The sequence below is a fragment of the Malaclemys terrapin genome, chromosome 14 (assembly GCF_027887155.1).
Source record: "Malaclemys terrapin pileata isolate rMalTer1 chromosome 14, rMalTer1.hap1, whole genome shotgun sequence".
NCBI classification, from domain to species: domain Eukaryota; kingdom Metazoa; phylum Chordata; order Testudines; family Emydidae; genus Malaclemys; species Malaclemys terrapin.
In genome coordinates this window covers 2,545,243-2,559,933 of record NC_071518.1, presented here as the reverse complement: position 1 = coordinate 2,559,933, position 14,691 = coordinate 2,545,243, and the positions used below count along the sequence as shown (strand labels likewise).

Here is a 14,691-nt window from a genome sequence, read left to right as displayed (position 1 = left end):
TAATGCTGCAGAATAAAAGGGACTAGAGGGAAGTACAAATGAATACGGCAGCCCTTTGACTCTTCTGCCCCTTGCCTTGTCTTTCCTTTTCTCTTTTTCATATCTTCTGTGTTTACATAACTTGCCAGTACCTATGAAATGGTAAATATCTTGAATTCAGGAGATGTACTGGACTCTTGTACTCAGGTTCTCTTTGCCTGAGTTGCCAGAACCTGAACCTCTGCTCATATTGAGTACAGAGGCCCTGATTCAACAAAGTACTTAAACGTGTACTTAATTCTCTTTGACTTCAGTGGGGTTTAAGCACAGGTTTTAAAGTTAAGCACATGCTTAAGTATTTTGCTGAATCAGGGCCGGAGTTCAAGGGGGTATGTGTATGTCTTTCCCACTCTTCCCGCTCCATTTACATTATATGTTACAAATAAGCATTGTAGGCAGAACATTCCAGTGTCCTTTTCAGCTCCACATGGTTGTCCATTTCTTTTAACAGAAGCACAGCTTCACCACCTTCCCCCCTGCACTTCTTACAGGTTTTCTTTTAGAATAGAATATAGAAACATAGAATATCAGGGTTGGAAGGGACCTCAGGAGGTCATCTAGTCAACCCCCTGCTCAAAGCAGGACCAATCCCCAGACAGATTTTTACCCCAGTTCTCTAAATGGCCCCCTCAAGGATTGAACTCACAACCCTGGGTTTAGCAGGCCAATGCTCAAACCACTGAGCTATCCATTCCCCAAATTACTAGAATGTATTTGCTAGTGTTTGTGCTAGTCCATTTCTTGCTTTGATTTGGCTTGCTTTGGATGGATAATAGTTACCTTTTACATTGCAATTAAAATAATGAAGAAATCTTTCTAATATGAACTCTCTCTCCTTGCAATACAGAATCATCTTATTGTGAAGGTGCCACCATATCATGACCAGAAAATAACCTCATCTGTTTCTGTGGGGATATATGTGGTGACCAATGCTGGAAGATCACATGATGTGCAGTCATTTACATACACTCCAGATACATGTACGTAAAGTGAAGACATGCGGGGAGGGAATGGACAACATGGCCTGCAAGATCTTTTCTGGTTTTAATTTTTGAATATTGAAGCAGAGAGAAAGGGGCTAACAAGGGTAGCAGCTGTGTGAAGTTGGGTAATAGGCTTTTCAACAAATATACATGTTCAGTAATAATATACCATTACAATGACATTTCTTCTTTGATAAGTGGCACATATGGGTGCTTTAGCAGCCTTCTGAAATTTCAAGGCATTCTAGGAAGAATGTTTTGAGTCACTAACATGACAGTTCCTCTACTGGCCAAAGCACTTTGAAAGGCTTCTGGATCCTTCCCTCAGCTGAGGACTCTTCTGTTCCCCAGACCCTAATATAGGGAGGGACAGTAACCGTCATGATTGCAATAAAGATGATGGTGTGTGCTGTCGAGTACTGGGAGAGCCACCCTTAGGGGTGTCATGAACGCAAATAGTTAGCTTTAGGGCTCAGCTGTCTACACCCTGGATCTTGAGTCCTAACATTCATCTCTAACAGGAGGCTAAGCACAGAACGAAGTCAAATAGCAATTGTATTAGTTGCGGTGAAAAGGCTTGCAAAGGATGAGGAGACCCTACCCATGGCAGACAGGTAACCAAAGAGGGAAAGGGACTTGAGGAAGAATTAGGGAGCAAATGTTTCGTCACTACTCAAAAATAAAATAAAATCAAAGGCTTTTGTTTTCTCGTAGACTGTGCAATATTTAACTGACTATCAAAATGTTTTACTTCAGTCTCAGTAAACTTTGATCATTGCAGGTTATCAAAATTTCTCTAGTTACTTGTTATATTGGCATCAGAAATGTGAATATTCTAGGCGCTCCTCTTGTTAGCAAAATCTGCTCTGTCAAGTAATGAGGTCTGAAGGGTTAACTTCCATCCTTGTTATGGCATGTAGCGAGGGAATCCCAGCCAGATACAGGCTGCTGCTTTCACATAGTAGTATCAATTTCAGGTTTATAGAAGTTCAAAAAAAGAAGACCCCAAGCTGCAGGGCAAGCGAAGGTACAGGTGTTTGCAGTGGAAGATATAGCAAAATAAATAGCACCAAACATTCTGTGTAGAAAGACCGAAGGGTGCAAATCATACAAATATTTCTGTTTTTGATGCCACAATCTCTAATACAGTACCCAGCTTGCTTGTTCAATTTAGAAATGAAAATTAAACTTCAGAAGTACACTGCTAATTCTTTTTATTTTTAACTTTGAAAACTATTGACTGTCTTAGGCTGGGAATCAGATGTGAATTTATTTTACATGACTGATGTTCCATAATTCACTAATATGACCTATACATTGTGAGCTCTTACACTGCAGAAATAAGATATGCAACTTAATGGTACTCCTAGGGGATGTGATTTTATTTACTTCTGTTTATACGGGGAGGTCAAGCTGTCATGCAAGGGGATCTCCTATGTAATGGCAAAAAGGGCAATGAAAAGTTCTGCATAGCTACAGTTCAACACCTAGAGCAGAAGCATAGTCAGCATAAAACAAAGGGTGAATGTAAGAGTCGTGCAAGCTCTGTTAGCGCCACTGTACAAGCCTGTGACTGTAAGGAAGTACCTCTAGAGAGAGATAGTAACAATTTCTCTTATTCCCAGACTTACATGTATTGGATCTCATTTTCAGTGAGGCTTCAACTGCACTTCCCACATGTTACATGCACTCATTAGTGCAGTAATAACTGCATGCAGGTGATAGAATTTTAATATGCAAATCCTAGTTGGACAAATTTTGCAATGGACAGAAAATTGCCATCATAACACAACAGGGTTCACACAGGTGTGTGCACAGAAAATTGTGCTTACATTGGGAGTGAATATGAGGCTCATTGGTATTCCCATGCTGGTAACATAGTCTTTAGACACAAAATTCCTCTGAAATGCTAGTTAATGATTATTTTAACTAGTAAACCTACAGCTCTTCACTTTAGTGCTATATATATATATTTGATCAGCTGTCAGTCTCATCTTCTGTTTTCTGTCGATCAGGGTGAGAACAAGGAGAGATGTAATAGATTCAGCAATGTCATCACTAGGGATGTACTCTTACCTTGATACATAGGACTTTTGTGTGTTATTCTCTATGCTTTAAAATGAGAATATAATAAAAACCTGATGTCTTGCTGTCCTATGTCTCTCATTGCTATTTCTGCTGAGCAAAGAAATTCAAGGAGAACTCTCATGAATATGGTCTATGTGAAACATTAAGATTAGAGAAATGTTGAGAGCGGCAGCTAGATATTGGAGTTATACATTAATTACAAATGCCTGAGAGATTATATACTGTAAACCTGTTAAAAAGACATAAAAGCTTTGCTATGATGAAAACCTTCAGTGCAGCTATTTGTAGTCCGTAGGCTGAGATACTCTTTTTTTTTTTTTTTTTTTTTTTTTTTTTTTTTTTAACTCAGGGGAGTTGGACACCTGACTCCCTTAGGCTCCTTTGAAAATCCCAATGCATGGTCTACCTGTTACTTGTAGACAACATGGCTGTCAGTAGAATGGATAGATAGCTTTACATCATCTGACTGTGAGAGAAGAGAGCTAGAAATTTATTCCCTATGTTGAATGTCTAAAGTAACTTTGGTAAAATATTAATGATCACACAAAGTTTATAATGAGCTTGGGTACAGTCTAGTGTTCAGGTCTTTGGCCCAGTGACCCAAAGGGAGTCTTCTGTTTGGAGATGTTGCCTTCAAAGAATATCTATATTCAGCGCCACAAAAACTGTATTTCATATGTGTGTTGTAAAATGTGTTTACTAGTATTCATGGTACACCATCTCTTTGTATTATGGGGAAGAGGGTTCCAGGAGCATTTGCATGACTCAAAGACTTTTTCCCCTTATTTTTCACTTTTACTTATTTGGTATCTGTATTAGAAGATGTAATCTTGTCAGGAAATGTAAGTGAACATTTTCCTCCTGAATTTATCCTGATTGTTTTCTGGCCTCATGTGATAGTAGAAGTGAATTACTGAATGATTGTTAAACTGATGTATTTTATGAGGACCGATTTGACCTGGAAATATGTAACTAATGTGTCTTGTGTATTTTGTATGGGTTCTTTTTTGAGTGCCTGTACACATAGAATCATAGGACTGTCTCCTGCACTCACGGCAGGACTGAGTATTGTCTAGACTAGGGGTGGGAAAACTACTGGCCGGATCCGGCCCCTCAGGGCTTTGGATCCGGCCCTCAGGATTGCCCCCCGTGGCGCTGTGGGCCCCGCACTGCCCTCGGAACCAGCTGGCACCACTTGTCATTAAGCTGGTGGAAAGACTCTCAAAGTTTGCGAGTGTCCTCTCCACAATTGCCATCAAAGACATTGGTGACAGATGCCTTCACATTGGGGTGGGAAGTCCACTTGGACAATCCTCAGACATCGGGCATATGGACTCTTCAGGAAGCCTGGCTTCACATAAATACCTTGTAGCTAAGGGCCATTCATCGGGCCTGCACGATTTTCCTCTGAGTTCTAAAAGGTTGAATAAGTCAATTCCTGACAGACAACACTTCAATAATTTTTTATATAAACAAACAAGGGGGAGCAGATTCTTTGTCATGAATGTGTATGTCTATGGAATTTCTATGAGTCTGACAGAAATACTTACCAGGATTACAGAATGTGCTGGCAGATCTCAGCAGACTATTTGCAAGTGACCACAAATGGTCAGTGAAGGCCACTCAAGTGGGGTCATCCAGTCATAGACCTCTTTGCTACCAAAGAAAACAAAAGTGTCAAAAGCTCTGCTCCAGAGGAGGACCAAGTCTGGCATCCCTGTCTGATGCATTTCTGATCCCCTGATCCCCAGGACTGATGTACACTTACCTTCCAATTCTATTGATCCCAAGAGTTTTCATGAAGCTCAGGCAGGATTCAGCCAGAATAGTCATGGTAGTTCAGGCATGGCTGAGGCAATTCTGGTTCTCAAACCAGAAGAATATCTCCATCCAACCTCCAGTGCAATTGCCTCCCCAGCCAGATGTGATATCTCAGAGATGGACAGATCCTAGTATGCACCTCAACTTTCTGATCATCAGTTCATGTGTATTTCACATTTTTCACACCATACAGTTGCAATGTTTTTTTTTAAAAGCCTTCTGAGGGTATGTCAGAGTGCCATTGACCCTTTAAGTGAGAGCAGGGCCAGTACACTTGTGACTGGTCCACTAACCTCAGCTGACCTTTAAAAGAGGGCACTTGGTCTTTGAGATAGAGAGATCTGGTGAGGGGGAATGTGAAGCACAATCAGTATAGGGGTAGAGAAAAATTAGAGAGACATGTAGGGTAGCTACGTGGAGTTAAATGCATATGTTTACCAAGCATAACTACACAGTAGAAGCGTCAAAATCTGATGCTTATTTTGGTAGGGCTTTCTTGGAATAATTTTTTTAGGTAGATTGCTGGCACCCACCTCCTGTCATCTAGGTCATTGATTGAGTCTCCAACAGTGGAAAATATAAATATATATATGTATAATATGGACAAGCACTCGAAGAAGAAACAATTATTTACTTACAGTAGCTTTGGCTCTTTGAGATGTGTTGTCCATATCTATTCCACAACCTGCCCTCTTTCTGTGCTACCAAGGAGACAGAAAAGATATAGGTTCTATATTGGTGAAGAAATGGAGAGGTGGTTGGGGTGGCCTGCCCTTTATGCCCTCCATTAGAAGCAGTAAGACACTCAGGGTGCCAGTATGGCCTGCAATGGACATTAATGGCCAAAAGACTCTGAACTCAAGTGCATTGGGCACATGCACACCAAAAGTGGAATATATATGGGTAAAACCTCTTGAAGACCCACAGTTTTACTGTAAGGTAAGTAGCCATTTCTTGTGAGAATGCTTTCAACATACTTGAGATTCAGCAATGTCTTTTGTCTCAACAGCTGGTACTCTGAATGTTAATGTGAAGAAAGAAATCTCCAGCCCAGCACAGCCTTGTTCTTTTGAAGAGGCTATAAAAGGTACTAAATTGATTCTTATCAATGTTGTTAATGAGTGAGCTGTAACTTCCTCCATCATTCCTGTCCAGATTGTACACTGAAGGAGCTAGGGGTCCCATAGAAATAGTTTGTGATCATATCATTAGATTCTATGCATATAACTTTTCTTTTTCTTTTCTGACTTTGAAGACTTCACCTTGCAACTACAGTGTTTTTATATACATAAATAAACATGGATTAGTATAGAGCAAAAACCATTCAGAAGTTTTAAAAAATCCATCTGGACTCTTCCTGTATACTGCCCTATGTTCCACTCTTTCTTTAATATGCTTCCAAGGGATGAGGATGAGAGAAAATGAAGTTTCTGTCACTTACACACTTAACATGGGAATTATTACAAGGAATTTAGAAAATATAAGAGAATTAATTTATGCAAGATAAAATTTTAAAAGACTAAGAAGAACTAAGTTTAGCATCAACCCCCTCTTAACGTTCTAGCTTTGGATATTACCTTAAGAGGGGTTGAAGTTACATTGTGACCATATTGTAAGTAGAGTGGGGGCTGTTCTGTAGCTGCCTAGCAGAGCTTTTATATCTGGTTTCACTGGGGAAGTTGAGTATACTTACTACACCTCTACCTCGATATAACGCTGTCCTCGGGAGCCAAAAAATCTTACCGTGTTATAGGTGAAACAGTGTTGTATTGAACTTGCTTTGATTCACCGGAGTGCGCAAGCCCTGGCCCCTTCTCTTCCCCTCCCCCCCCCCACCCCCTCACCCCCCCGGAGCACTGCTTTACCACATTATATCCGAATTTGTGTTCTATCAGGTCGCGTTATATCGAGGTAGAGGTGTATTTCTAATATTTTTCACTCATTCCCTCCACTGTCTGTTGTGTGATTAATGCTGCTTAATCAGGACGTTTGCGTCACTTGGCTCATGAGATACAAGTGCAAAATTATCCGGTTTTGAAGTGGGAGGTGTATTTAAATTGTATGTATTGGAACATAGTAAAGGAGGGGGACATTTCTATTCATTTGTTAAAACTAGTGTGCCACGGTTAATGGAAATTTCCGTAACCTGCTCTGATGAAGACAGTTTGAAAGGAGAGCAGATTAAACAATGTGATCACAAGTTTGATAGGAATCCATAGCTCCAGGTTAAAATCACAAAGCTGATATTTAAAGTTAATAGTTTTACATTTGGGCCTTGGCAGTTGATGTGCCTAGAAACCAAATGCACTCTTTTGACCAATCAGCAAGGACGGAACAATATGTAATGAGGTTTAACCTTGCAGGGAAAATGTAGGGAAAGACTTTGAAAAACCTTTATGACAAACAGGATCTGGTTGAAAATTTGAAAGTGGAAAGCAGCTTGGCTGAAAATGTTCATGAAATGGTAGAGTTCATGATTCTAAGGAATAGTAGGAAGGAAAACAGAATACAGACAATGGACTTAGAGAAGGCAAACTTTAGCAAACTCAGAGCATTGGTAGGTAAGATCCCATGAGAAGCAATTCTAAGGGGAAAAAAGAGTTCATGAGAGTTGGCAGTTTTTAAAAAAGACACTATTAAGGGCACAAGAGCAAACTATCCCACTGCGTCGGAGAGATAAGAATTATGGCAAGAGACCACCCTGGCTTACCCAGGAGATCATCAACAACACTGAATCTCAGTCATACAAAAAGTGGAAACTAGGTCAAATTAGGAAGGATGAATACAAAAAAGCAACACAAGCATGTAGTAACAAAATTAGAAAGGTCAAGGCAAAAATTAGATTAAAATAGTTAGGAACCTAAAGAGTACTAAGAAAATATTTCACAAAGAAGCAAGAGGAAGACCAAGGACACGGTGGGCCCATTACTCAGTGAGGAGAGAAAGACAATAACAGAAAACACAGCAATGGCCAAAGTGTTAAATGCTTTTTTTGTTTCAGTTTTTGCCAAAAAAAGTTAACAATGATAGGATGACTAACATAGTGAACATCAGTGTAACTGGGATAGGGCCTCAGGTTAAAATTGGAACAGAATGAATTAAGAATTATTTAGGGCAGTCTACACTACTGCTTAAAAAGCCACCCCTCTGAGCAATACGAATTACAGAGACCTAAACGCTGTCCACACTGGGGCTATGTCGCCGGAAGACACTCTTCCGCTGACATAGCTTCTGACTCTCATGGAGGTAGAGTAATTATACCAACGGGAGAGTGCTCTCCCATCCACATAGTGTCTTCTCTAGACCTGCTGTAGTTATGCCAATGTAGCACTTCTAGTATAGACCTGCCCTTAGATAAGTTAAGTGTCTTCAAGTTGACATGGCCTGATTAAATATATCCTAGAATACTTAAGGAACTGGTCGAAGAGATCTCGGAGCCATTAGTGATTATTTTTGAGAACACCTGGAGGACAGGAGAGATCCCAGCAGACTGGAAAAGAGACAGATATAGTATATATCTATAAAAAGGGGAATAAGGACAACCCAGGAAATTATAGACCAGGCAGCTTAAATTCGGTACACGGAAAGATAATGTAGCAGATAATCAAACAATCTTTTTATAAGCACCTAGAAGAAAATAAGGTAGTAAGTAACAGTCAACATGGATTTGTCAAGAACAAATCATGTCAAACCAACCTAATATCCTTCTTTGACAGGGTAACAAGCTTTGTTGTTGAGGGGGAAGTAGTAGATGTCATATCTTAACTTTAGTGAGGCTTCTGTTACTGTCTTACCTTCTCATAAACAATGTAGAGAAATGCAGCCTTGATGAACCTACTCTAAGATGAGCGCACAACTGGTTGGAAAAGTGTACTCTGAGAGTAGTTGTCAGTGGTTCACTATCAAGCTAGAAGGGCATAGTGAGTGGGGTCCCGCAGGGCTCTGTCGTGGGTCCGGTGCTATTCGGTATCTTCATAATGATTTGGATAATGACACAGATAAAGTTCACTGGTGATACCAAGCTGGGAGGGTTGCAAGTGCTTTGAAGGACTGGAGTAGAATTCAAAATGAACTTGACAAACTGGAGAAATGGTCTGAATTAGGATGAAATTCAATAACAAATGCAGAGTACTTTACTTAGGAAGGAATAATCAGTTGCACAAATGGGAAATGCCTACTTAGGAAGGAGGACTACAGAAAAGGATCCGGGGGTTACTGTTGGTCACAAACTAAATATGAGTCAACAATGTAATGCTGTTGCCAAAAAAAAAAAAAAAAAAAAGCAAATACTATTCAAGGATGTATTAGCAGCAGTGTTGTAAGCAAGACACAAAGTAATTCTTCTGCTCTACTCAACACTGATAAGGCTTCAACTGAAGAACTGTGTCCAGTTCTGGGCAACACACTTCAGGAAAGATGTGGATAGATTTGAGAAAGTCCAGAGAAGAACAACAAAAATGACTAAAGATCTAGAAAACGACCTACAAGGAAAGATTGAAAAAATTGGGTTTGTTTAGTCTGGAGAAGAGAAGACTGAGTGGGGACATGATGATAGTTTTCAAGTATGTAAAAGGTTGTTATAAAGAGAAGGGTGATAAATTGTTCTCCTTAACCACTGAGAACAGGACAAGAAATAATGGTCTTAAATTGCAGCAAGGGAGATTTAGGTTAGACATTAGGAAATACTTCCTAACTAGGGAGGTTGGGAAATCACTGTCATTAGAGGTTTTTAAGAATAGGTTAGACAAACACCTGTTAGGAGTGGTCTAGAAAATACTTAGTCATGCCTCAGTGCAAGCGACTGGACTAGATGATCTACTGAGGTCCCTTCCAGTCCTACGTTTCTATGATTCCATGTTTTTTTTTTCTTCTTTCTCCACAAGAAAGAGAGGAGCCAAAAAAAAAAAAAAATCTTATTCATCACCTACATCTAAGTCCCCTCTAATCTGTGTGGTTGCGCAGCAACCTATTAAGCGCCGCACAGGCGCTCAGGGCTGTGACAGGGGGAGATGTCTCTCTCCCAGCCCTGGATCTGCTGTGGCAGGGAGAGGTGCCTCTCCCTGCCAGCCCCAGCCCAGTCCCGGAACTGCTGTAGCCAGGGGGAGAGGCACCCTGGCCCCAACCCAGCCCAGCCCCAGACTTGCTGTAGCCGGGGGGAGAGGCACCCTGACCCTAACCCAGCCCAGCCCCAGATTTGCTGTAGCCGAGGGGAGAGGCACCCTGGCTCCAACCCAGCCCAGCCCCAGATTTGCTGTAGCCAGGGGGAGAGGCACCTGCCCCAACTCAACCCTGGCTCAGACCTGCCACAACCAGGGGGTGAGGCACCCCAGCCCTGGCCCAGACCTGCCGCAATCGAGGGGAGAGGCGCCCCTCCCTCGGTCCCAACCCAGCCCAGCCCCAGATGTGTTGTGACTGAGGGGAGAGGCACCCCTTCCCCAGCCACAACCAAGCCCCGGACCTGCAGTGGCCAGAGGGAGAGGCACCCCAGCTGCAGCCAGGGAAGAGGCGCCTATCCCACAGCCACAGCCCCGGGAGCTGCCGTGGCGGGGAGAGACGCCTCTCCCCCCAATCCCAGGTGCTGCTGTGGGAAGAGAGAGCTAGAGGTAGTCCTCTCTCCCCGCTGTAACCCCGGGGCAGCCTGCACCCCAAACCCCTCCTCCCTGGCCCCACCCCAGAGCCCGCACCCCCAGCTGGAGTCCTGACACCCCCACACCCTAACCCTCTGCCCCAGCCCTGAGCCCTCTCCCACACTCCAAACTCTCCGCCCCACCCCCGCCACATGAATTTTGTTATGTGCACTAATATGGAGGTGATGTGTCGCACATCATCTCCATATTGGTGCACATAACAAAATTCATTCCGCATATGCGTAGGAGAAATTAGAGGGAACACTGACCTACAGCTCCCCAAAAATGGAATGCCACATGGGATGAGCAGTTAACCAAAATCTTAATACTTGTTCTAGGTCCTTTCTGAAAATGACCAGTAAAAAGGTCCCTCCCTCGGGGGGGGAGGGGAGTAGAGGGGGCTTAGTCCATTGGGTCTGATGTGAACTGGGATCAGTTTCAGTTGCAAAACTATTTCATAAACTGGGCCATCCCTAAATAACACACAGCTGTCTAAGGCATGAGAAATAAACAGAAAAATCCAAACACCCCCCCCCCCCCGCCCCCAAAGTTCACCTCTCCAGGGGCTCTTCAAAAGCACTTGACTCACTTGCCCAGGTCTTTCCTATCAGCAATCAAATTTCCTCTGTTTGGCTGTCTCAGGCCCTAGCTATCCAGGTTCTTCCAGCCCTGAGGAAGGGGTGCATTTTCTGTCGTTTGAGTAGCCCTGGATTGAAGCTACTTTTTCCTTTGAGTCCTTGACCGTAATCCTGTCCTTACTGAATTTAGTTGACAGCTTAAGCAGTTGTAGTTTGGCACTACCCCCAACGTAGTCTATTAACCCCTTTCTGGGGTTATTGGTTTATAGACACTAAAATCCACTTCCAACTCAGGATTATTCTCTGTAGTGCAGAGCTGTTGTCTGCATCTAGGTACATTCAGACTGGATCACCCCAGAATGCATTGCACATCAGTTACAGGGAATGGTACAAATGACTTGAAGAAATGGTTGTCGAATTGTTTGTGTAGATGGGGTGCTGTCATTGTCACCCTACATTGAGAAGGGTGATGACATAGTGGAAAAAACACCTGCACCCAGTTTAAACTAACACTTCCACCATTGCAATACGAACAATGCAAAAAGTCCTAGAACGGACATATTCATTATGGCTACATGCGCAAGCTTGGTACCGTAGGTGGGATGGGTAAATTTTGTTTTAGGGCAGGAAGGGGCAAAGGCTCTGAAGTTATATAATCTGTGTACAGCAATCCTATGCAATGTATATTTATATTATAAAAAGTAACAACATCCTACTTTCTTCTACTGAGGTTGTTAATGATTTAACAGAGGAAGAATGTTTAACCCACTACTTATGCAAAGTATCTTGGAGCTCTCAATGCAAAGGACCTTAGAGAAAAACTCTCTCATAAATCCAAATGCCCATTAATGTCTTGAACGTGTCAATTCACTGAGCCCATGATTCCATTCCTGTTTTCATTTATACCCTTCTCTCTCCCCTTTGTTATGTGTCCTGGCTATTTAAATCCTCTTACTTGCTACTAATCTTTGCAGTTATTGTTCTCTGTAAGTGGCATCCCTGCCAAATGGAGTGGGACAAATCCACTGAGCTTTACACATAGTGTTACATAACTAGCTGCCAGGCTTTGCCATGCTCATCACTGAAGGATTTACTATTTCTCACGGATATTTATGCACATTACTCATGGGATTCTTTCCATTCCAAAGTTAACCTTTCCATTTATTGAAGAAGAAAAACCACATCAAATCCACAGTTGTAACGTTGTGAAAGAATGCTGGAGTTCTGGCCCATGTCAGTGCTGTGCAGAAGACCAACTAACTAGAGTTTAATCTCAGGGCACCCTTTAAAACTTGGAAAGGGTGTTCATGTGTGTGGACCCACAAGGTTTGGGACTCTGGCTAAAGAACTGCTCTATATCTGACATTGCCTCTATAATACTAAATTTATTCTGAAATTGTTGGTGATGGTGTCAGTCTCCAGATACTGTGCTGACTGTGCTACATAACTACCTAAATAGTGCAGTATTGGTTGAGAAAGTACAAATTTAAAGGAATACTGGAGCTAAGCATAAAGAAATATTGTGATAGTTTACTACTTTTTCAAAGTGCTCCCAATTTCTTCTGTTGGGTTTCATTCTCCCAGCCAAATTTTGTTGAAAAGTTTAAGAAATATACCTTTGATTGTGAACGAACACACCATTGTTTGTGTTTAACCCATATATCATTGGGATTTAGAATTAGCTTTGTACTAACATGGTTGTTTATCTGCCACTTCTTCAAAAATGCATTAAGAACTTTTCATTGTTCCTGAGAAGCACAATGAGACTAAAGTTAAAAGATAACAGTTTCTAAATCCTGGCTTTAGAGCATAAAGAAATTCTGATAACAAATAGTTATCTTTAAATGCTATTAAATGCTAAATGCTATCTAGATATCAAATTGGCCAAAACACATAGCTATTCTAGAATGGAAATAATGTTTTGAAACTCTTGTCTCACTTAAACCGTATTCCCTGCCAACTGGCCAATATGCAAATCCTGTGGTTTAAGTTTCCGGAGACATTCCAAAACTGAGCGGATGGAAAGAGAAGGAGAGCCTATTTGGCTATTTATACACTATGTTCAACTAATGGCTGAGGATTTATTATTCAAGATACAAAATGTTCTTTTGGGAGAGAACCTCTGATCTCTTGCAGAGTAAGTGTACTAGGAACATGGAGTAGGACATGAAAGCATTGTCCAGGGCACTTTGCAGAAGGCTGTTCATAGTCAGTATCATGTTATGCTGTGTGTACATTACAAATAGGAAAATTGTTTCATAGCCTTGATTTTGGGTCTGGGATAAGAAATGCAAAAGATAACAGCCCTTTGATAAAAAGATTAGCACTTCATTGAATTCAGGCTTCATATTTTACTTCTTGGTCTGAGACTTGCAGTTTCAGCAAACTTTTGAAATTAAGTAATTCCCTTTTATTCACATCCAGAACATCAGTTGGTGTTAGGCACAATTTGCAATTAGATTAGAAAGGATTTAGGATTGAAAAAGATTAATTCCTCAAGAAGCCTGCCCTCCAAATTTAGAAACATTTAGAGGACAAAGTTAGATCTTACTTACATACTGCATCATAAAGCTGATATACAGATCAGGTCAAGCTTTTTGTTTTACAGTGTTTCACCCCAATGAAGACTTAACCAAACTGCTTTGTGAACTTGCCATTGTGCAAACATATCCTGAAACCGGATTGTTTCATATTGCGATCTCAAATGCAATACAGTTAAGTTATTTCAATCTGGAAAATCCTTTCTTGACCCTAGAAGTTTGTAATTTAGACAATTTAAGTATGGGTATGCTGGTCTAGAAATGTACTCTTGCGTGAAATGCAAAAGTATAGCATTGCTGTTTGTTTAAAATCTTGTTTATCTGACACTACAGTTGTTTGATTTATGGGGTTTAATGTGTATTCCAAGATTGTTTCAAGGTTTCTGATTTGTATAGTGATCTCTCTCCTTCTAGCATGCCATCTCTTGTGAGGAGGAAAGTTTATGGCATCCCAGCAAAACTGCACTGGAAAAGAGCCACCATCTCCCTAATAGTCTGCCACTAAGGAGTCAATACCTTGAGCCATGATTTTTAGAGGCTATAATGCAGGATAACATTTTATCAACTCTTTGTGTTTTGCAGCAGTGGCAGCCACTGGCTGTAACCTGGATAAAGTAAATATTCTCCCTAGTGCCTTGATAACTCCACTTATGCCGACCAGTGTGATTAAGAATGAAGATGTGGCTCCAATGGAAGTTATAGCCGAAAAAAGATCTCCCACTATCTTCAAGGTAAGCTAAATTGTGAGCCCACTATGCTGATTATCCAAGCTTCGGGCATGACAGCATGTCCGACTATTTCATGGTAGTGTGTAGCAGAGGAGAGAAATAGGAGAGTGGTGAAAACTTCATAGCCCAAATCCAGTCAAACCTGTAATCCAGACATGCACATAAAGCAGTGAGTGATTCCCTTCAAAGTTATCAACAGCACTCTGACTCCTGCATTTGTCCTCAATGAAACAGACTGTGGAGCAACACAGGTGTACAAGTTCTATTAGTAGCTTGCTGGCCCAAAG

General features: G+C 41.4%; 1 protein-coding gene across 5 annotated transcripts in view; it reads left to right on the top strand.

The window, feature by feature from the left end:
- The window catches only part of NFAT5 (nuclear factor of activated T cells 5), a 154,597-nt gene that overhangs the window by 117,911 nt on the left and 21,995 nt on the right, over window positions 1-14,691 (top strand). For all 5 annotated transcript variants that reach the window (XM_054048565.1, XM_054048566.1, XM_054048568.1 and 2 more), the window contains 3 exons: window positions 887-1,019; window positions 5,941-6,018; window positions 14,259-14,407. In XM_054048565.1, the coding sequence (XP_053904540.1) occupies window positions 887-1,019; window positions 5,941-6,018; window positions 14,259-14,407 (360 nt within the window). The remainder of the gene's footprint in view (window positions 1-886; window positions 1,020-5,940; window positions 6,019-14,258; window positions 14,408-14,691) is intronic.